Raw genomic sequence first — 22,117 nt, forward strand, 5'->3', positions numbered from 1 at the left:
TCCGGCAGAGTTTATATTTTGTATCTTTGTCCTGAGAAGCAATACTGGGAGTGAGCAGTTAGTCTGGCACTGAGTGCTTTCCCAGAATGCACTAGGCCTGATTCTTCTTTCACACTGCTTTTACACCAACTCCATTGGGTTTAATGGAGTTGCTCCTGATTTACACTGGCACAAATGAGAGGAGAATAGAGTGCAGTGAATTAAATTGAAGGTTTCAACAAAAAGGCACTGCAACTAGAGAAGTAAAGCAGGCACTTCCTCGTGTTTACTGAGAGCTTACTGTGTGCGAGTTTGTATTAGTTAGCAGTTCCCCACTGCCCAGAAATCTTCAGACTTAATGCTGTTCTAATAGGCTCTAATATTAACACTTTCTGACTTCAAGCATCACAAGCTTTCAAAATGCTGCTATGGAGAGGGAGAGAGAGCTTTCAAAACAGCGCTGCTTCTCAGCTTACTGCCTGGTAAGTACAAGTCTTCACTGTCTTCTGACAGAGAAACAGCCTGGTGTGTTTGCTTTTGTTTTTTTTCCTAAAATCAACACATGTCACGGTCAGGTAGCTTTAAAATTGGTGAGCCCTCAACTAGATCTTCTTTTATTCATTTTTATTTTATTATGCATGCTTTAAAATAGATTTCTATTAAATAAGTCCACTACCCTATGTATACACTACAATGAGGGAATAACTCAGGGAAAAGGTTATTAAAAACATTGAACAGCAAGAACTGTAGCTGTTGTCAGCCACTGATCTGAATGTGCTACTCTCCGGATAGTTAAACATGCCCTTCCTCTGTTTCTCAAATAGAGATTGTGTTGATGTGTACTACTTGGACTATTAACTATGAACTTGATTCAGAAAAGCACAATGTACCATTTGTGCATTTTCTGCAAAGTTCGTGTGGAAAAACTGCATAAGCAGAGTGGTCTGAATAAGGCACGCTCTATTGGATTGCTATTTTCTTTTGCATGCAGCTGGAGATGCTTCCCCTCCTTTAGTTACCCAGGAGAGAATCAAAAGAGGGCAGAGAATCAAAGGAAAAAGTGCCACGCTCCAGCTTCAAATACAGACTAGCTAGAATCAGTGGGGGTTCTCTCTGGTTCTGGTAAAGTAAAAAATATGCAGTGGAGTGGAGATGTGTGTGGTACGGTTCTGAGCTGCCCCAAGGAAGCCTTCATTTATAGTTAAGAAGTATTTCTCAGCCTTGTTTTTGTTAAATGTGGGTATACTTCTAGCAGCCTTCCTTGACCTAGAGTCTCAGCTTCACTCAGGTTGTGCCTCTTTAAGCATAGGGCATGTTCTGCGCTGAGCTTGGGCCACTTTAGAGTAGCACAGAGGTTGCTCTAAAGCAGGGGTTCTCAAACTGGGGGTCACGAGGTTATTGGCTGGGGGGTCACAAGCTGTCAGCTCTGCCAGGTATGGGGCTGACAACTCCAGTTAAATTAAATTTAAATGTAATTTAATTTTAATTTAAAATCAAATTGAAATCCCCATTTTTAATGTATAAAGATGGGGTGGGGGTGTCGCACTCAGAGGCTTGCTGTGTGAAAGGGATCACCCATGCAAAAAATTTGAGAATCATTGCTCTAAAGTCAGCCAGAAGATAACGGCCCCTAAGAGGGTGTGGGGGTGTCATCCACTAGCCAGGAAGTGTGGGAGTGCGGCATGCCCCACCTTCAACATGCCCCTTATGTTAAGAGGTGCAGGGGAAGGGGATGACATAAAAACTGTCTGTGCTGGCTCTGTATCAAGTAGGAAGTGCACCATGCTGAGGGAATCCCCACATAATCAGCTATGGTTGCACGTTGTGCCACTGGAATGGTACAAGAGGTCAAACAGTGTGGGTGACTAATATTCCAACTTTGAACTGATTGAAACAGGACAGCAGAATGGGAGCCCCCAGGAGCAGCAGCCTGCATTTCCGGCAGATTTACTGTATTTCCACACACAGGTTTGCAGGACCAAAACCCGCAGAAGGGGATGTGGGGAGGGTGAACAAATAACATTCTGGGTGAACTGATAAGTGAGGAGTTTCTGCTCCTCACTGAGTTATTCACACATGATGGGGATGAGTAGGCCCATCATCTGCACAATCTTTTAGTGAAGTTAATAAAGCACTTTGGGCTCCCCATGGATGAAGGATGCGATAAAAATCTTCAGTTCACTATAGCTTATTAGATTTGCAATAAAGGAGGAAGCCTTGAGATAAAGCAAACTTGTGAGATGCATTGTCAGAGCACTAGTTTACTTTGAAAAACAACAGTCATCTGCAAACTACCCATTTTTGTAATTTGATAGCTTGTTAGACTAAAACCCTCATTTCCTATGGGCAGAAATATTGCTCCAGAAATGACTGTAGCTGAGGAAAGTGAATGGTATTTTTTCTTAAGAGCTATTTAAGCTGTTTGCACAGAAACGGGAGGGTTTGGGATTAGATGGCTCCTCTAGTGAAGAAAGACTGAAAGTGCCAAAACGTTGTGTTGCTTTGCTTAAAAAACACCTAATCCCCCCCTCCCCCCATATTTTTATTACACTGGCCTTTTAAATATTCTCTTCATACACTATAGATACCAGGAAGGATCATCCTTCATACAGAAGTGATCAGGTAAGAGAACATTTCTTTTGCCCACCCCCATTTTGATTCTCATTCTTGTAAAAGGGGGAAAATAACTGAGAGCTTGAAGGCAGCTAGAATGTTGGCGTCACATTTCTCTAGATGCCTTGTCAGTTTTTACAGCTGTCATTTAAAATGAATTAAGATTCTATCCCTTTTGATTATTTAGGGGAAGAGAACTATCCCATTTGGTGTCCCAAGAGGAGAAAACATATGGCCCAAGATCCTGACAAGCTGTTGAGGAACCCTCAGTTCAGCTCAGGAGTGTGCATGCAAAGGTGGCTTTAAAAATCATCTTTGGGCTCCCTCGTCCTAGGTGGCCCAAAGGGGAGTGGGTTGTAGCGGTGCTGCTATGGGGGCTCTATGCAGGATGAATCCATTCCTCAGTAAAGCAGAGTCACTAAACTTAGGGCAGCTTCATTCAGATGGAGCAGCACAGAGAAACCCAAGTACACTGGCAAAGCAGGCCTTCACTCAAAAGTAATACAAGAGCAGCAAGCGGAAGAACCTTTTTATCAGGTGGCAAAAGCACCCCACAGGCATGAGAGGCCTGGAACTTTTTTTCACTTTAGCAAAATAGGTGTGTTTCAAGGTTCTTTGCAGCAGGAGTGGGTTGAGACACGCCTGGAACCTAGGCTCTATCATATTTGCACTCTACTAATTAGTAGACTAGGCCAGCCTCCCTTTGAGAATCAGTGAAATTACTGAGCAGTGTCCTCCGCTCCTACGCTCTTTCCACAAAGTAACATGTACGCCTCTTCAGGCCTGTCACCATCACTCACTAGGCAGATTGTAAGCCTAGGGCAATGCACTGATAAAGGGGCTACTTCGTTTGAGAGGCAATAGTTAGGCGGCTCTGGGCGTTAATGCACATTCACCTATGAGAACAATTTCTTTTAAAATGAAGATAGGTTTTTGGTTAGCTTTTCAAATAGGGCATTTTAAGTGCAATTAGCTTGGAAAGTGCTTTGATGATGAAAAAGCTATGTTCATGCCAAGTACTGGTTACGCAAGCAAAGAAGTGGAAGATTCATTACAGCAATTTAAAACTGACTTGTACAGGAGGAAGGAGGTCATATTAAACGTATTTAATTTGTTCTTTGTCACAGCGGCTTGTGATGGGGGGCTTGTATTTTAAACTTTGTAAGTACACACAAAACCAAGATGCAATGCAAACAACGTTTTTAAAGGGATTTAAAAATCAAGGCCCAAATTCTCAGTATCTGCTAGGTTCAGATGGAGGCAGGGAGCTGCAAGGCAGCTGGGTGGGGTTCCCTGATCTATGCAAGCGCCAGCATAGTTTAATACAATCCCAGGGGTGTTCTACAGTACAATAGCAACTGTGGCTCTCAGCTCTTGCCAGGTGGAGATTATTGGAGCACCATAGTGCTATGACTACACTCCCTTACCCCTCTTCAGGTACTCTGCACTGGGGGCTATAGGGAAGCTGATGCTGTGTCAGTTCTGTGCCAGTAGAATCCTTAGCTGGGACAATCTGCAAACTTTCTGACCCAAAGCCGCACAGAGGCGCCAGACCAAAGAAGAGAATCTGGCCCCATACACCTTGTGCAAAATGCTGTCAAAGCATAATGGTAGCATTTTCCATCCACTTTACATAAGCATAGAAGACACCTCATTACACCAGTGTAAAACTGGAGCAAAGAGTAGAGAGTTAGTACCCCAGTTTCTCCCTTTCTTGAGCACAGCCCCATCCTGTGACCAATGAAGTCTATGGCAATGCTGCCAGTGACTTCATTAGGGAAGCAGGATCAGGTACTTCCATCTAGAGAACAGATAACAGAACTTTACAGATGAACTGTTTGTAATTATAACTGATACATGCAAGCTCAGCAAGGCTAGAGGCACAATTACCTGAGTAGTTACAGTAGAAGTGTGACTGAATACACATTTGAACAGACTACCATACCCCCAGCACTGTCCAAGAATGTATGCACCAAAAAGCTTCTTTGCTATTTGATGTCAGGTGCCAGCTCTTGATAACACTAAAGCTTGCTTGAGTGCAGCCAGATGTCCACTTAGAGACCTGTAGCAGCAGTATCTTACTTGATCTGATGTCAGACCCATCCAATGCCTCAGTTTACCTCTTACAGTCAAAGGGCCTATAACTGGGGCTTTTGAATTAGTTCACCATATTGGGGTCTAGTTTATTAATATAAACTATCAGCTTACCATAAAGCAGATCTCCCAGCCCTCATCCCCAGGCTTACTAGCTCTTATTAGGATTTTACCATACTTTATAGCCCAGGTTCAAACATTGCCTCTAGCCTGGTCAAACAGACCAGAGAAAACACTTCCTAGATGTTTCTCGTTTCCTTCAGAAGAGAATTAAATCTCCCACTTCCACTTTTTCACCTTTATTACATCCCCTCCTTGCAGGCTTCTGCTTCTCCTTATATACTGTAGCTAAGTCACATGACTGTCAGCTGAGCCTTTGACTCAATCCCATTACCAGAGAAGCAGGTTAAACCAGCCACAGCTCACCTTGTGACATACTTCAATTACTATTTTAAAATGTGTGAGGGAGGGTGCATCTCTTTTGTTTTGGAATATACAACAAATATAATAGTTCAGATGCTGATGATTATGCAATGTTCTGAAAGTGTTTGTTTTAATTTTTGGTCACGGCAGCCTAATAGTCTATACAAGGTTCAGTGCAAGATTTTCTCATCGATCACTATTTGGCATTCCTACGCAAACGATTTGCTTCTCTATGGCAGCTGTCTGACTTTCAAAATGAGTCCGGTTGAATGTTGACCTTGCTAGAGTCTGCAGATTTACACTTTGTTTTGAGTTCTGCTTTGGAAATACTGTTGTGACTTCATGACCTTTCTGAAACTGGTATCCTGTGCCTTTTAAACACAGACTTTCACGTGAAGGAATTTACAACAGGTTTTCCTTTCAGTCTTTCATACTTAGATCCTGGTCTCATGCCAGAATTTAGAAACTAGATTTGTAATCACTTTATTTACAAGGTGGGTTTTTTTCTTTTCTTTTCGTTGGCTTAACCTGACAGATTGTAGACTACAAGGCGCCACTTGCACTTCTTTAAATATGCTTTATTTTGCCTCCTTTGGTTGTATAGATACATTTATCCTCTGGCTCAACCCCCCTCTCTGTGCACTTGGATAAGGTAAGGCATTCCGGTTTTATTGTAATGTTACAGAGACTTTTTCCTGGTGAAAAACTATCTGGGAGAACCCCAGTTCCCTTCCCTCTCTGCCTGAGGAGATTGGAACAGAGTTTAGGCAGGAGCGAGGCATCCAGATGCTTAGAGTGAGGCAGCCATGTGCATGCAAACAGGCAGAAAGTTAAGTGCCTAGGGAACCTTTATAGCAGAAATGTAGGTGCCCAGTGAGTGTCGGCACCTACAGAGTTAGGCAGCAGCCAAACGAGGGTTGTGTGGATCACAGATATGCCTAACATTGGGACTTAGGAGCTTAAATCTGGGGTTTTTTCACCAGAGCCGGCGCTAGTTATAAGCAGACTGAGCAATTGCGTAGGACCTCGAGTATCTCAAGGGAGCCCCCTGTTTGCTTTTTATTATTAGAACTTGCCCATTTTAGTTGTGTGTGTGTGTGGGGGGGATATTCCTGTTTAGGGCCCCCAGTGGGCTAGCATTGGCTCTGCTGTACACTGAAGTCCTTTTGTGGATCTGGTTCTCTGTATCCCAGTTCCCCATCTGTAAAATGGGGATTTCAATACTGCCCTACCTCAAAGGGGTGTTGTGAGGATAAATACCATTAAGGATTCTAAGGTACTCAGAGACTACACTTGTGGGGCCATAGATAGATCTTAGCTGGATGAGTATTCCCATTTGAAATCAATGGGACTACTTAGCATGTGTGTAACTTATTGCAGGAGCAGGGCCTAAGGATTATTGAGAACAAAGACCCTTGGATCTTATAGTGAGGAGGTGACCTCAGTGCATTTATGGCCCTGTCCGTACAGTAAAAACCACAGCCTAAGCAATCACATTTTAAAATGTTGTGGAGCTGAACTGTGACTGGATCAAGTTTAGACTCCATTTGTTTCACTATGTGTGGACAAAGCCAAACTGTTTTATAAACAGGTTTAAAAAAAATATGATTTCAGTTCAGCCACAGCCAAGTTTAACAACCATTCTTAATCCCAGTTGTTTTGGCTGTGCATTCAGGATCTGTCAGAAGTGGCTTCTTAACAGATATGATCTTACTGACTATAAAGCAAGTACTGTACTTTCCCACCATAATTGCTGTAAAATTATCAAATTTCACTTGTTTCTTCAGGATTTTTTTTTCCAGGTTGGGTGTTTTTTGGATGTTGTGTGTATTATCTTACTTAAGGTTTGAATTTATAAAATAATGATAAAAATAACACATGATTGATCCCTAATGAAGGCCAGGAAGTGATTAATAATAAGAAAAGATCGTGAGGGAGAACAGGAAATCTAATCTTCAGTTTTTCTATATATAGAAAACACCTCAAGGACAAGCACGTAATGTTTTGTATAAATACATTTAAGATGTGTTTTGTAGGCACATATTTTCTACATATTGTCATGATCTGAAACATATGTAGACCCTGAAAAATTATGTGAAATATGCTGAGCTCTTGCCCATACACATAAGTAAATGTTATGCACTGTGTATGTGTGTAAATATTTAGCTAGCAGAATGGCCACATGAGAACTCCTTCAGAATGATCCTGGAGTCAGGAAGCCACAAATTATAGCTCTGAAATTTACCACGCTTGTGTCTCTACATAAATAAAACCAACTGGAACAACTGAAAAAAGTTCACAAATAGTGGCATTTCAGAGCGTGGAAACTTTGTTTTTTTTTTTTAACTATTTTCTTGGCTCTGATCAGAAGGCATATGCAAGAACATAAACAGCGTCCTCAGTTCTGAGTTTGATTCCTGATAGATATGCAAACACACTCAGATTTCTAAATATTCCTGTTCATTTCATTATTATTTTGGCAGAGGCCAAAAGTGGGCTAGTTAGGTGGCTCCCTGGGGGCAGGCTTTGCTTCTAACCATTGCAAAGACATCAGTTGATGGTTATCTCATTTGTCCTTGCAAGCTCATCTTTGTAAGATCTTTGGGGCAGGATGACATCTTCCTATGTGTTCGTCCAGCAACTAGCACAACGGGGCCCTGATCCTATCTGCAGGTTTTGGATAATAATGTAATATCAATGTTTGATGCTGAATTAGGAAACAGTATTAGGAGGCCTGACTTCTTGTTCCTTATTTTAGCTGGCACCAGTTCAGCCAACCACTAGTGGTTACAATCAATACCTGGAAAGTCTCTGAGACAGCTATTGGTTATCAGAAGTGTGTATACAAACCATGATAGCTCAAAGTATTCCAACCAATGGCTTATCACAGTGGTTTTTTACTTAGCTGTCTTAGTCTGCCCATCTGCTTGTAGCCTATTCAACAGTGGCAAGTTTCAGAGTAACAGCCGTGTTAGTCTGTATCCGCAAAAAGAAGAACAGGAGTACTTGTGGCACCTTAGAGACTAACAAATTTATTAGAGCATAAGCTTTCGTGGACTACAGCCCACTTCTTCGGATGCATATAGAATGGAACATATAATGAGGAGATATATATACACACATACAGAGAGCATAAACAGGTGGGAGTTGTCTTACCAACTCTGAGAGGCCAATTAATTAAGAGAAAAAAAAAAAAAAAAACTTTTGAAGTGATAATCAAGCTAGCCGAGTACAGACAGTGTGATAAGAAGTGTGAGAGTACTTACAAGGGGAGATAGTCAACGTTTGTAATGGCTCAGCCATTCCCAGTCCTTATTCAAACCGGAGTTGATTGTGTCTAGTTTGCATATCAATTCTAGCTCTGTAGTCTCTCTTTGGAGTCTGTTTTTGAAGTTTTTCTGTTGTAATATAGCCACCCGCAGGTCTGTCACTGAATGACCAGACAGGTTAAAGTGTTCTCCCACTGGTTTTTGAGTATTTTGATTCCTGATGTCAGATTTGTGTCCATTTATTCTTTTGCGTAGAGACTGTCCGGTTTGGCCAATGTACATGGCAGAGGGGCATTGCTGGCACATGATGGCATAGATCACATTGGTAGATGTGCAGGTGAACGAGCCCCTGATGGTATGGCTGATGTGATTAGGTCCTATGATGATGTCACTTGAATAGATATGTGGACAGAGTTGGCATCGGGGTTTGTTACAAGGATAGGTTCCTGGGTTAGTGGTTTTGTTCAGTGATGTGTGGTTGCTGGTGAGTATTTGCTTTAGGTTGGGGGGTTGTCTGTAAGCGAGGACAGGTCTGTCTCCCAAGATCTGTGAGAGTAAAGGATCATCTTTCAGGATAGGTTGTAGATCTCTGATGATGCGCTGGAGAGGTTTTAGTTGGGGGCTGAAGGTGACAGCTAGTGGTGTTCTGTTATTTTCTTTGTTGGGCCTGTCTTGTAGGAGGTGACTTCTGGGTACTCGTCTGGCTCTGTCAATCTGTTTTTTCACTTCAGCAGGTGGGTATTGTAGTTTTAAGAATGCTTGATAGAGATCTTGTAGGTGCTTGTCTCTATCCGAGGGATTGGAGCAAATGCGGTTATATCTTAGAGCTTGGCTGTAGACAATGGATCGTGTGGTGTGTCCTGGATGGAAGCTGGAGGCATGTAGGTAAGTGTAGCGGTCAGTAGGTTTCCGGTATAGGGTGGTATTGATGTGACCATCGCTTATTAGCACAGTAGTGTCCAGGAAATGGACCGCTTGTGTGGATTGATCTAGGCTGAGGTTGATGGTGGGATGGAAATTATTGAAATCATGGTGAAATTCCTCAAGGGCTTCTTTTCCATGGGTCCAGATGATGAAGATGTCATCAATGTAGCGCAAGTAGAGTAGGGGCGTTAGGGGACGAGAGCTAAGGAAGCGTTGTTCTAAGTCAGCCATAAAAATGTTGGCATATTGTGGGGCCATGCGGGTACCCATAGCAGTGCCGCTGACTTGAAGGTATATATTGTCCCCAAATGTGAAATAGTTGTGGGTGAGGACAAAATCACAAAGTTCAGCCACCAGGTTAGCTGTGACATTATCAGGGATACTGTTCCTGATAGCTTGTAGTCCATCTTTGTGTGGAATATTGGTGTAGAGGGCTTCTACGTCCATAGTGGCCAGGATGGTGTTTTCTGGAAGATCACCGATGGATTGTAGTTTCCTCAGGAAGTCAGTGGTGTCTCGAAGATAGCTGGGAGTGCTGGTAGCGTAGGGTCTTAGGACAGAGTCTACATAACCAGACAAGCCTGATGTTAGGGTGCCAATGCCTGAGATGATGGGGCGTCCAGGATATCCAGGTTTATGGATCTTGGGTAGCAAATAGAATACCCCTGGTCGGGGTTCTAGGCATGTGTCTGTACGGATTTGTTCCTGTGCTTTGTCAGGGAGTTTTTTTAGCAGATGGTGTAGTTTCTTTAGGTAATCCTCAGTGGGATCAGAGGATAATGGCCTGTAGAATGTGGTGTTAGAGAGCTGTCTAGCAGCCTCCTGGTCATATTCCAATTTATTCATGATGACGACAGCACCTCCTTTGTCAGCCTTTTTGATTATGATGTCAGGGTTGTTTCTGAGGCTGTAGATGGCGTTGTGTTCAGCATGGCTGAGGTTATGTGGCAAGTGATGTTGCTTTTCCACAATTTCAGCCTTTGCACGTCGACGGAAGCAATCTATGTAGAAATCCAGTCTGTTGTTTCGACCGTCCGGAGGAGTCCATGCAGAATCCTTTTTTTTGTAGTGCTGGTAGGGAGGATTCTGTGGGTTAGTATGCTGTTCAGAGGTATGTTGGAAATATTCTTTGAGTCGGAGACGTCGAAAGTAGGATTCTAGGTCACCGCAGAACTGTATCATATTCATGGGTCTGGAGGGACAAAAGGAGAGGCCCCGAGATAGGACAGACTCTTCTGCTGGGCTAAGAGTATAGCTGGAAAGATTAACAATATTGCTGGGTGGGTTAAGGGAACTACTGTTGTGGCTGCTTGTGGCATGTAGCAGTTTAGATAGTTTAGTGTCCTTTTTCCTTTGTAGAGAGGCAAAGTTTGTCTTGTAAATGGCTTGTCTAGTTTTTGTAAAGTCTATCCATGAGGAAGTTTGTGTGGAAGGTTGGTTTCTTATGAGAGTATCCAGTTCTGAGAGCTCATTCTTAATCTTTCCCTGTTTGCTGTATAGGATGCTGATCAGGTGGTTTCGCAGTTTCTTTGAGAGTGTGTGACACAGTCTCTCAGCATAGTCTGTGTGATATGTAGATTGTAATGGATTTTTTACCTTTAGTCCTTTTGGTATGATGTCCATCTGCTTGCATTTGGAAAGGAAGATGATGTCTGTCTGTATCTGTACGAGTTTTTTCATGAGGTTGATGGATTTCCATTCCATACGGCTAAATGCAGTGCCTTGCATAATGACAAGTTTCAGAGTAACAGCCGTGTTAGTCTGTATCCGCAAAAAGAAGAACAGGAGTACTTGTGGCACCTTAGAGACTAACAAATTTATTAGAGCATAAGCTTTCGTGGACTACAGCCCACTTCTTCGGATGCATATAGAATGGAACATATAATGAGGAGATATATATACACACATACAGAGAGCATAAACAGGTGGGAGTTGTCTTACCAACTCTGAGAGGCCAATTAATTAAGAGAAAAAAAAACAGTTTTCAACAGTGGGGCTCTTATTGCCTCCATTCCTGTTATTGTCACACCTGAGTCTTTACATTAGCTTCAGCTGGGTTAGTGCAGGCCTAACAGCAGTAACTGCCAGGAACATCTGGATGCTTCAGAGATCTAGACTCTGGATCAGGCTGGAGAGAGGACAGCAGGTGAAATAAATTCCTTAAAGGGCCAGGGGAAGGAAGGAAGGAAAAAGGAGTGTTTTCTCTGTGGCAGGCTTCAGGAGACAGATACATTTTGAAAGAAGGATTGGTATCATTCATGTTTTTTGTATTTCTTTCTCCCTTCCCTGGAGAAAAGGTTCTTTGAGCAGAGAAGATTAAATCAAAGGGGAACATCGCTGTGTTTTAAAAGTGGAAGAAAAGAGACTGCTACCCACTTTCTCAGGAGTTCTGCACTCTAAGTTTTGTATTTCAAACAAACAAGCTGGTGGCAAGAAATCCTCCTTTTCTAACTTATGTTCCAGGAAACCCTTCCCCGCCCCACCTGACAATCTTAAAGAGCAAAATGGAGAGGGAAATCTATTGTATGGAGAGGTGAATACTCCTATCATATCTGGCAACATCTGAAAATGTTTTAAGTAGGGAATTAAAACAAACCCCCATGTTTTTACTGTACTAAGATTAACGGTCCTGGGAGATGCTTCTAGAGGGAAAGTGACAAAATACTAGATTGAATACTGGTGAAAAATAGGAAGAGTTGGCATCTTTCCCCTGTTACCTTTGGTATCTGGGAAGAGGGAAACATTGTGTCTTCAACTGGGCCAGGGAAATTGTTTTATTTCATTAATTTCAGACAAAAGGAAACTTGCTTGGTATTTAGGCCCTACTTCTGCAATTGGATCCACACAGGTGGACGCTTGCAGCCCGTGTTCAACAGGGCTCTGTGCGGATATCAGAATCAGCCTGCATGGATCCCATTGCAGGGTTAGGGTCTACGTCCCTGGTGCTGAGGACAAGGACTGGCAGCGGGATCAGTGCTGTTGCATTCTGTTGTAGTCAGACCTAGTTGGAAGTCTTTCTGTACAACTGCAGTTATAGTTTACAGTGCCTAGCCTTTATTAATCACACTTTGGCTGAGCAGTTTAATATGCTCTTGTATTTCTTTGAATTTGTCTAATTTCTATGGTGGATACTGCTATTGATGAGATGACTGTCACTGACTGGGTCTTCATGCAGAATGGCTATCTAGTATTTAAGATACTTATATGGTCCCTGTAACCATAGTGTCTGAGCACCTCACAATCTTTAATGTATTTATTCTCACTACTGCTCTTACACCACTGAAGTCAATGGGAGTTTTGCCATTGACTTTAATGGGAATAGCACGAGGCTTCATGTTATTTGGTCAAGGTCACACAAGAAGCCCATAGAAGAGCAGAGAATTAAACCTGCTAAGTCTTACATTAGTGCTCAAACAACTGTGCCATCCTTCCTTCCTCTCAAAGGTCCCTCAATTTAGTGTCTGCAGATTATTCATTAAACTCTGATGGTAGGCACCCATCAGTCACCTAGTCCCTGATCCTGCAATGACCTCTGGCTACCTAGTGACAGATGATGTGGAAAAAGCTGAAGTACTCAATGCTTTTTTTGCCTCGGTCTTCACAGACAAGGTCAGCTCCCAGACTGCTGCACTGGGCAGCACAGTATGGTGAGGCGGTGAGCAGCCCTCAGTGGTGAAAGAACAGGTTAAGGACTATTTAGAAAAGCTGGACATGCACAAGTCCATGGGGCCAGATGTGATGCATCTAAGGGTGCTGAGGGAGTTGGCTGATGTGGACATTATCTTTGAAAACTTGTGGCGATTGGGGGAGGTCCCAGATGATTGGAAAAAGGCAAATATAGTGCCCATCTTTAAAACAGGGAAGAAGGAAAATCCGGGGAACTAAAGACCAGTCAGTCTCACCTCAGTCTCCAGAAAAATCATGGAGCAGTTCCTCAAGGAATCCAATTTGAAGCAGTTGGAGGAGAGAAAGGTTATCAGGACTAGTCAACAGGGATTCACCAAGGGCAAGTTATGCCTGACCAACCTGATTGCCTTCTATGATGAGATAACTGGCTCTGTGAATATGGGGAAAGCAGTGGATGTGTTATTCCTTGACTTTAGCAAAGCTTTTGATATCATCTCCCACAGTATTCTTGCCAGCAAGTTAAAAAAGTATGGGCTGGATGAATGGTCTATAAGGTGGATAGAAAGCTGGCTAGATCATCGGGCTCAACGGGTAGTGATCAATGGCTCAATATTTAGTTGGCAGCTGATATCAAGCAGAGTGCCCCAGGGGTCGGTCCTGGGGCCAGTTTTGTTCAACATCTTCATTAATGATCTGGATGATGGGATGGATTGCACCCTCAGCACGTTTGTGGATGACACTAAGCTGGGTGAGAGGTAGATATGCTGGAGGGTAGGGACAGGTCCAGAGTGACCTAGACAAATTGGAAGATTGGCCAAAAGAAATCTGATGAGGTTCAACGAGGACAAGTGCAGAGTCCTGTTCTTAGGACGGAAGAATTCCATGCACTGCTACAGGCTGGTGACTGACTGGCTAAGCGGCAGTTCTGCAGAAAAGGACCTGGGGATTACAGTGGACGAGAAGCTGGATATAAGTCAACAGTGCCCTTGTTGCCAAGAAGGCTAACGGCATATTGGGCTGCATTAGTAGGAGCATTGTCAGGAGATCGAGGAAAGTGATTATTCCCCGCTATTCGGCACTGCAGAGGCCACATTTGGAGTATTGCATCCAATTTTGTCCCCCCCCACTACAGAAAAGATGTGGACAAATTGGAGAGAGTCCAGCGGAGGACAACGAAAATGGTTATGGGGCTGGGGCGTATGACTTATGAGGAGAGGCTGAGGGATCTGGGCTTATTTAGTCCTCAGAAAAGAAGAGCGAGACGGGATTTGGTAGCAGCCTTCAACTACCTGAAGGGGGGTTCCAAAGAGGATGGAGCTCGGCTGTTCTCAATGGTGGCAGATGACAGAATAAGGAGCAATGGTCTCAAGTTGCAGTGGGGGGGTCTAGGTTGGATATTAGGAAAAACTATTTCACTAAGAGGGTGGTGAAGCACTGGAATGGGTTACCTAGGGAGGTGGTGGAATATCCATCCTTAGAGGTTTTTAAGGGCCGGCTTGACAAAGCCCTGGCTGGGATGATTTATTTGAGATTGGTCCTGCTTTGAGCAGGGGGTTGGACTAGATGACCTTCTGAGGTCTCTTCCAACTCTAATCTTCTATGATTCTGTGATCCTGCAATGACCTCTGGCTGGACAGACCCCTATGCCTGCAGAGGATTCAGTGCACGGTCAGAAGCCTAGTTTATTGAGAACATGTGAGGCTAAGAATGTATACGATATCAATGAAAAAGATGTAGGGTCGGATTTCGCTCTATCCAGAATTATTTTGATTTTCCAGCCACTATTCTGCTTTGTCAGGGCAATTCCATAGCTTGTATTTGTACTCTTCTCCCCACCCGGCTTTTTTATTTTTTTTTGGCAGTGACAACAATGATCAATGTGTCTAAATCTTTTGAAGTTCTACTGGAGCCACGTCAGTGTAAGTGTTTGTCCTTAACAAATCATAGTTTTATACGCATCTCAAACAGCCTTGTACCCTGTTGTCATTTGTTTTTTGCTAGTTTTCAGCTTTATTTTTCTTAATAATATAGAGTGCCTCTATTTTTTTCCCATTTTGGAGATGGACACACAAAAACCACCAAATTCTGTATGTATGTGTGTGTGAGAGATGATATTCACAAGTTACTGGAAAGTTATGTGCAAGAGATGCTTGAGATTTGTAATTTGCTATGTGTGTTACACATAGAGGGTGAGTTCTATTTAAGTTCCTAGATTGTCCTTCTATAGTGGTGGAGTGTAGGTGTCTATAGAAATTGGAGCTTTGTATTGGGTTATAATTGTTCAAATGGCATTGAAGTAAGAACTGTATATAGTTTTGCCAGGATCTTAATAACCTTCTTGTGCCCTTTCTTTCAAAGTCTCTCTTTGATGTCCATTTCTTCTTCCAGGGTTCTTTGGCTGGGTTCACAGAAAGTTGTGCTCCCATATGTGTTGTAGGGCTATGTAAGGCCCTTAAGTGCTTAATCTGAGTATTGTTCAGGGAATTTAGAGCCGGTTGTAACTAGCACTCTCTGGAAAAATTTGCGTAGTGCTGATCATAACCTCTAAAATATAACACAGCTCAACACTGTTCTAACTTAACCAGCTTTCACCACGGTTTGGCCAGCTACAGTGGGTGGGATCATCATGTTTAAAAATTATTTTGTAGCCTCCTGTAGGGACTAATAGCCTCACTTGTTGCCCTGACACTGGCATTTTGAACTGAGATCTGGACAAAGGAGCACATGGTTGAAATTTAAATTCTCTGCAGCTTGAGCCCTGTTGGAGAAGAATGGGTCCCCATGGTCTTTCTGGTTGTTCAAGTGGGTCACTGGAGCCTGTCACATCACAAAAAGACCTTCTTTTTAAAACACTGCTTTCTCCAGCCCTAACACACTGAGTAAAACAGAACTTATTCTGTGCCTGTTAGAAATCCTTTACAGTCCAGCAAGTAGTTAATAGTTAGACATTATGGCTGGAGGTGATAGGGTTGCAGAATGCTTTACATTTGTTATATGGGGTCAGGATCTAGAAAATCTTGGGAGTTACTCCATTTCAGTGCTTATGGGAGACAGCCCAAAGATTTGGAGTAGGAGGCCTGATGATTTAAATATAATACTATGCAATAGCTGCTTAGAGTGTGCATGCAATGCATACAGACTGTATAATATCAGTTAATCAAGCCGTCTTGCATAGCAGCACTGGCATGTAACTGTTTCCATTTGTCTGTTTGTTTGGTGTGTGCAGCCGCTTCCCAGCACAACATTGCTAGTGACCTTTAAAACTCCAATGAATGCCGCAATGTAAAAATTAACCCGGAGTAGTGTTCTGAGGTGCTGCCACCTTGTGGAAATTCCGGGGCAAAACCATGACAGACAACTCCAGCTTCTCTCAAGGAGGGGCCAGGTCTGTTTGTGAAACATCAGCTTTTGTTGTGAATCTTAGTGCAGTTCAAGATCTTTATGAGTGACATGCAGTGTCATAGAATTTCTTTTCAAGGTGATGTGGACTCTTACTCACCCTGAGATGCTCTTTCTGAGGACTGACAAAGCCTTCAGGCTTGGGAAGCCTTATAAAGAGACACATCTTGGCTCAGAATTTTATTGAGTGGGGGAAAATGTTATAGGCAAAACTATTGTTCTGGACATGAGGTAGCCCTGAGAAACAGATTTTGGGAGTGTGGGGGGAAAGGGTACATGCTACAGTCAGTCCCACATATCTCACCTTCACTAGACTTGAACAGATATAGATCTACTTATTCAATACTTGTTTCCTTTCCATTAGGAGTGTGTGAACTAACTCAGAAAAACATGGAAGCAATCTACCACAACTCTGTCCTCTAAAAAGTATGAGCTTTAGGTCTGCATCATCTTACAAATGCATCATCAGACAAATCCAAACTGCCTTCTGCATGTAGAATATAGCATTATAGGTGTGATCCATGCCAGTTGCATGGAGCTGGAAGCCACTGGATCTGCACACATATGGACCCGCATGTCAGCTTTCTGCTCTAGTTTATTTAAGGCTGGTTCAAAGACCCAGGAGGTATGTGGGCATTTCTGCGTGACTGCTCTGCTCACGGTCTTGTTGCCCGGTCCTGCTGTGGGGCCAAAGGATGCAAAGGGCCTTGTGCTGTTCCTCCACACCCTGGGTCATGTCGGCTCAGATGATTACTGCTTCAGGAGCAAGATTGTAGGGACAGTTTGAGTTGGGAGGCAATTCTAATTGAAGGCTAGGGACTGAGGTGGGCATGGTTTAGTGTGAAACATCTGGTAAGGAGAGGGGGTCTCCTGGGGTCTATCTACTGGGGCAAGAGAGAATTTCCGTCATACCGCCTTGTTAGTTTTTAACTGTGAAATTCTGGAGCTGAATCTACAGTGTTTAATCCCAAATGGATAGGAACTGGGGCTAGAAAAGGCTTTAGCAGGCAGCATCAGGCCAGGAAGTGCCCATGAAATGGTGAAATTTAAAAAAAAAAAATTGGGCCCTCCTAAGAGGGTTGGGTTTGGAAAGCAGGGAGGGGAGTGACTGGAGCTAGAAACTATCCAGTGCTGTGCTGAGCTCTTCTCTGGCTAAATGTCCAGGATTTACAGACCCTTCAGGGAAGGATGGAGATGTTGAGCCGGGGGATGGAACACATGCGGTGTGCAGCTGAGAAGCAGGACATCACGGAAGCAAATGCAGTAAAGCAGGAATGAGCAATACAAAACCAGCCCAGTTAGAGCCATAATTGTCTCTTGCCTTTCCCCCAAAACCCTCAAAGTCTATTTCCTTTTACACTCTATTTCATTCTCTTAATTGCTTCACCATTTTGGGTAGTTAAACAAGGGACTGTTTTAATCATGGAAAACAGTGGTCAAAAGCCGCTGAAAACACACCCAGAGCACTGTGTCACGAGTGGGCGGGGGCTCAGCACTTGATTGCACTGAAGAAACAACTTCTTAGGAGTGTTGACTGGGTGCATAGGTTTGAGCCCTGCTTGATTTGAGGGTGGGCGAGTCACCTGGAGGGAGCACCTTGTAAGGTGAGTGGATGAGGAAGGACTTTGAATTCGCTTGCTTTGGGCAGTTGGAATCATTGCAACTCTTAACAGAGGATCTTACAAGATAAACAGCCCTCTGTGAGTCACCAAGTTTCAATGTTTTGTAGGTATACTGAAAGCAGAGTTTCTAAAGGGTTTATACTTTTAGGGGTTCTCTCATTATTCTTACACTGCAGAAGGCTTAAGCAGTGAAAAGAAAATGTGCATCCCTTTTACTCAGCCCAGCAGTAGGAAAGTTCACAATATAAGCAGCAATGGTCACCATTTATAAACTGTAGATTGTGTCTTTGTGAAATGTATTCTGATTATTGGAAACTTGTTTTCATGTCGGTTCTTCTCATGTGCTGTCAGCCTCTCAAATGACCTCACTTCCATCAAGATGGCCACCTCCACCAATTGGGTCAGCAGTGCCAACTTCAAAGACCTTTTTATAAAAATAATACAATTCACAGGTATTTTTAGACTGGTGGGCTGAGAAAAATGAGTGCAATTTTCTTACATTGCTGTTCATGGGTTTAATTTATATTCCTTCACATCAGTAAGAATGACATATACATGTTATTTGAAATTAAACCAGGATCTAAAAGGCAAGCAGATTTCTTCTTTTGAATCTAAGGTGTTCATGAGTTAAAAACACAATAGCTCACTTTGCTCTTATGTCATATTGATGAGATGATATTGAGTGTGCAAATGATATTGCCTTATTTGAAGAGACTACAGCTAATGCTGGAGGAGCTGTGGGAAAACTGCAGAATCTATGGGACTTAAGGTCAACGGTGGTTAAACTAAAGCTATGCACATCTCCTATCAAAACAGAAATGAATGGCCTGCCAATGCTGAACGTAGATGGCAATGACATTGAATAGGTGTATAGTTTTTATCCCACTAGGGTATTTGGTTGACAGCAGAAGGCTTTACAGCCAAAGAAGTTGTATGTTGGATTGGTCTTGCGTCAATGGTATTTCAGTGTCCTCCAAGGTGTCTGTTTGGTTGATGGGATGTCTGTGTGACAGCTAAGATATGAGTGTTCAACACAGCAGAGATGATAACTGTCTTATATGGAGCAGAGACATGGTCATTAAAAGCAGAGAGGAAACTCAAAGCAATATTCAATGTGAAAAGTTATGGTGTGTTCTTAACATCCGCTGGTTTGATATTTTTTTTGTCACAAACGAGGAGATATTTGGATGATCCCAGCAAGTTGGAGTCTTGCATCAGCTGAGAACAAGATAACTGCCATGGTGGGGTCATGTCCAACATGCAGAAGAAGGTATGCTTTTACAGAAGGTTCATAGAACTGAAGTTGAAGGAAGTAGTGCATAAGTGAACTTGGAAGATGCAATTTTGAAGGATTTAAGAAGCCTAACCCCTCCTGTATGGACTCTTGCCAAAGGACGAAGACTTGCAAGGGACCATTCAAGACAAAAGTCCATTCTGCATGCCACTATGGCAGTATAATAGTCATGGGAATATGAAATTATTTTTTTAAATAAAAGGTGGTTAAGGATTATTCACATTTTACATATGGGGAAACGGAGCACCAAGATGTCATGTGACTTGCCAAGTTCATGGAGTGAGAACAACTATACTGGGAATTTCCAGTGCTTCTGCCATTAGTCTAGCATGAGTGCATCTTCATTACCGGTAGCAATGGTGAAAGTGCCAGTGTAGATATGGCAGAGGTTTTTATTTTTATGCAGGATGTCATCTAACACTAGTACCTTAATTTTCTCATATGCAAAGTGGGAATAATACAGTATGGAACCATATTTTAATGTTGCTTTGAGATCTCCAGTTTTAACACACAAGTGGTAGGCAGCACACTAGTGAAAAAGTTTGCTCCTTCTCAGCTCTGTCACTCCTGCTGTTGCTACCACTAGTGGAGTTTGCACCAATGGTAAATCAATGGTGAGAAAAGTGCTACTGTAAACAAGTGAATCAATGGCAAAATAGAGAGAACCCAGATGTCTTGATTCTTGGTGCTTAGATACTATAGTAAGGGGCACATTAAAAATAAATAAAGATTAATTCTAACCACTAGACCACGAGTCTAACATTAGCAGAGTATTTCTTGATCACTCTGCCTAGTGAACTGATCTTTAATAATGGAGAATGCAAATAAACTGGGAGTGGAGGAAGCACAGAAAAAAGAAAAAAAAACAGAGAAGGAACTTGTGTCATTCTTTGCATGCTAGAACAGTATTTGCAATGCTCAAGAAAGCAATAAAGTGGAGGAGTAAAGTATAAAAAGAGGAACTGAAAAACATTGCTATTTGCAGTTTCAGCAGAAAGTGCTGACGAGAAATGACAAGTGAACAGTTTTGGAGGATGCCACCTGCTAATCCTGCTCTAACCAAGAATTTATCAGCATTTCCATTATAAAGCTTTCGTTTTGGGCATTCATTCATTTTGATCTGTACATTTTCACAAAGGGTTGCAACTTGGGTGTTAATTTGGCTTTGGCAGTCTCTCTCTCTCTCTCTCTCTCTCACTCTGTATATCATGGGACTGGAAGGGACCTTGGGAAGTCATCTAGTCCAGTCCCCTGCACTCATGGCAGGGCTAAGCATTATCTAGACCATCCCTGACAGGTGTCTAACTTGCTCTTAAAAATCTCCAATGATGGAGATTCCACAATCTCCTTAGGCAATTTATTCCAGTGCTTAACCACCCTGACAGTTAGGAAGTTTTTCCTAATGTCCACCCTAAACCTCCCTTGCTGCAATTTAAGCCCATTGCTTCTTGTCCTATCCTCAGCGGTCAAAAAGAACAATTCTTCTCCCTCCTCCTTGTAACAACCTTTTATGGACTTGAAAACTGTTATCATGTCTCCCCTCAGTCTTCTCTTTTCCAGACTAAAGAAACGCAATTTTTTCAACCTTCCCTCATAAGTCATGTTTTCTAGACCTTTATCATTTCTGTTGCTCTTCTCTGGACTTTCTCCAATTTGTCCAGATCTTTCCTGAAATATGGCACCCAGAACTGGACACACTACTCCAGCTGAGGCCTAATCAGTGCGGAGTAGAGTGGAAGAATTACTTCTCGTGTCTTGCTTACAACATTCCTGCTAATATGTGTCAGATGATGTTTGCTTTTTTTGCAACAGCATTACACTGTTGACTCATATTTAGCTTGTGATCCACTATGACCCCCAGATCCCTTTCCACAGTACTCCTTCCTAGGCAGTCATTTCCCATTTTGTATGTATGCAACTGATTGTTGCCTCCTCAGAGGATTACTTTTCATTTGTCCTTATTGAATTTCATCCTATTTTCTTCAGACCATTTCTCCAGTTTGTCCAGATCATTCTGAATTTTAATCCTATCCTCCAAAGCACCTGCAACCCCTCCTAGCGTGGCATCGTCCGCACACTTTGTAAGTGTGGTCTCTATGCCATTATCTAAATCAGTGGTTCTCAAAGTGTGGTTTGGGACCACAAAGTGGGTCGCCATCCCATTTTAATGGGTTCGCTAGGGCTGGCTTAGACTTGCTGGGGCTGAAGCTGAAGCCCGAACCCTACTGCCCAAGGGCTTCAGCCTGGGGTGGAAGGTCTCAGGTTACAAGCCCCTAGTGAGGAGCTGAAGCCCTTTGGCTTTGGCCCTCCCACCCAGGGCAGCAGGGCTTGAGCGGGTTCAGGCTTTGGTCCCCCCCTCCTGGGGTTGTATAGTAATTTTTGTTGTCAGAAGGGGGTCGGTATGCAATAAAGTTTGAGAACCCCTGATCTAAATCATTGATGAAGATATTGAACATAACTGGACCCAGAACTGATCCCTGCGGGACCCCACTCATTATGCCCTTCCAGCATGACTGTGAACCACTGATAACTACTCTCTAGGAATGGTTTTCCAACCAGTTTTGCACCCATCTGATAGTAGCTCAATATAGGATGCATTTCCCTAGTTTGTTTATGAGAAGGTCATGCGAGACAGTATCAAAAGCTTTAATAAAGTCAAGATGTACCGCGCCTACTGCTTCCCCCCTATACACAAGGCTTGTTACCCTGTCACAGAAAGCTATCAGGGTGGTTTGACACAATTTGTTCTTGACAAAACCATGCTTTTACTTCTCACCTTATTATTTTCTAGGTGTTTGCAAATTGACTGCTTAATGATTTGCTCTTTCTGGGTACAGAAGTTAAGTGACTGGTCTGTAATTCCCCAGGTTGTC

The 22,117-nt window shown here is 42.8% G+C and overlaps 1 protein-coding gene across 2 annotated transcripts in view; it reads left to right on the plus strand.

The window, feature by feature from the left end:
• Positions 1–368: 368 nt before the first annotated feature.
• Positions 369–22,117, plus strand: part of IPCEF1 (interaction protein for cytohesin exchange factors 1) — a 116,577-nt gene continuing 94,828 nt past the window's right edge. The window contains exons 1-3 of one of the 2 annotated variants that reach the window (XM_054022294.1): positions 369–461; positions 2,564–2,601; positions 5,714–5,761. In XM_054022294.1, the coding sequence (XP_053878269.1) occupies positions 408–461; positions 2,564–2,601; positions 5,714–5,761 (140 nt within the window). In that variant the 5' untranslated portion in view covers positions 369–407. Of the gene's footprint in view, positions 462–2,563; positions 2,602–5,713; positions 5,762–14,828; positions 14,849–22,117 lie in introns of those variants that run through there. The other variant, XM_054022296.1, reaches the window with a different exon arrangement.

The sequence above is a fragment of the Malaclemys terrapin genome, chromosome 3, assembly GCF_027887155.1.
Source record: "Malaclemys terrapin pileata isolate rMalTer1 chromosome 3, rMalTer1.hap1, whole genome shotgun sequence".
NCBI classification, from domain to species: Eukaryota; Metazoa; Chordata; order Testudines; family Emydidae; genus Malaclemys; species Malaclemys terrapin.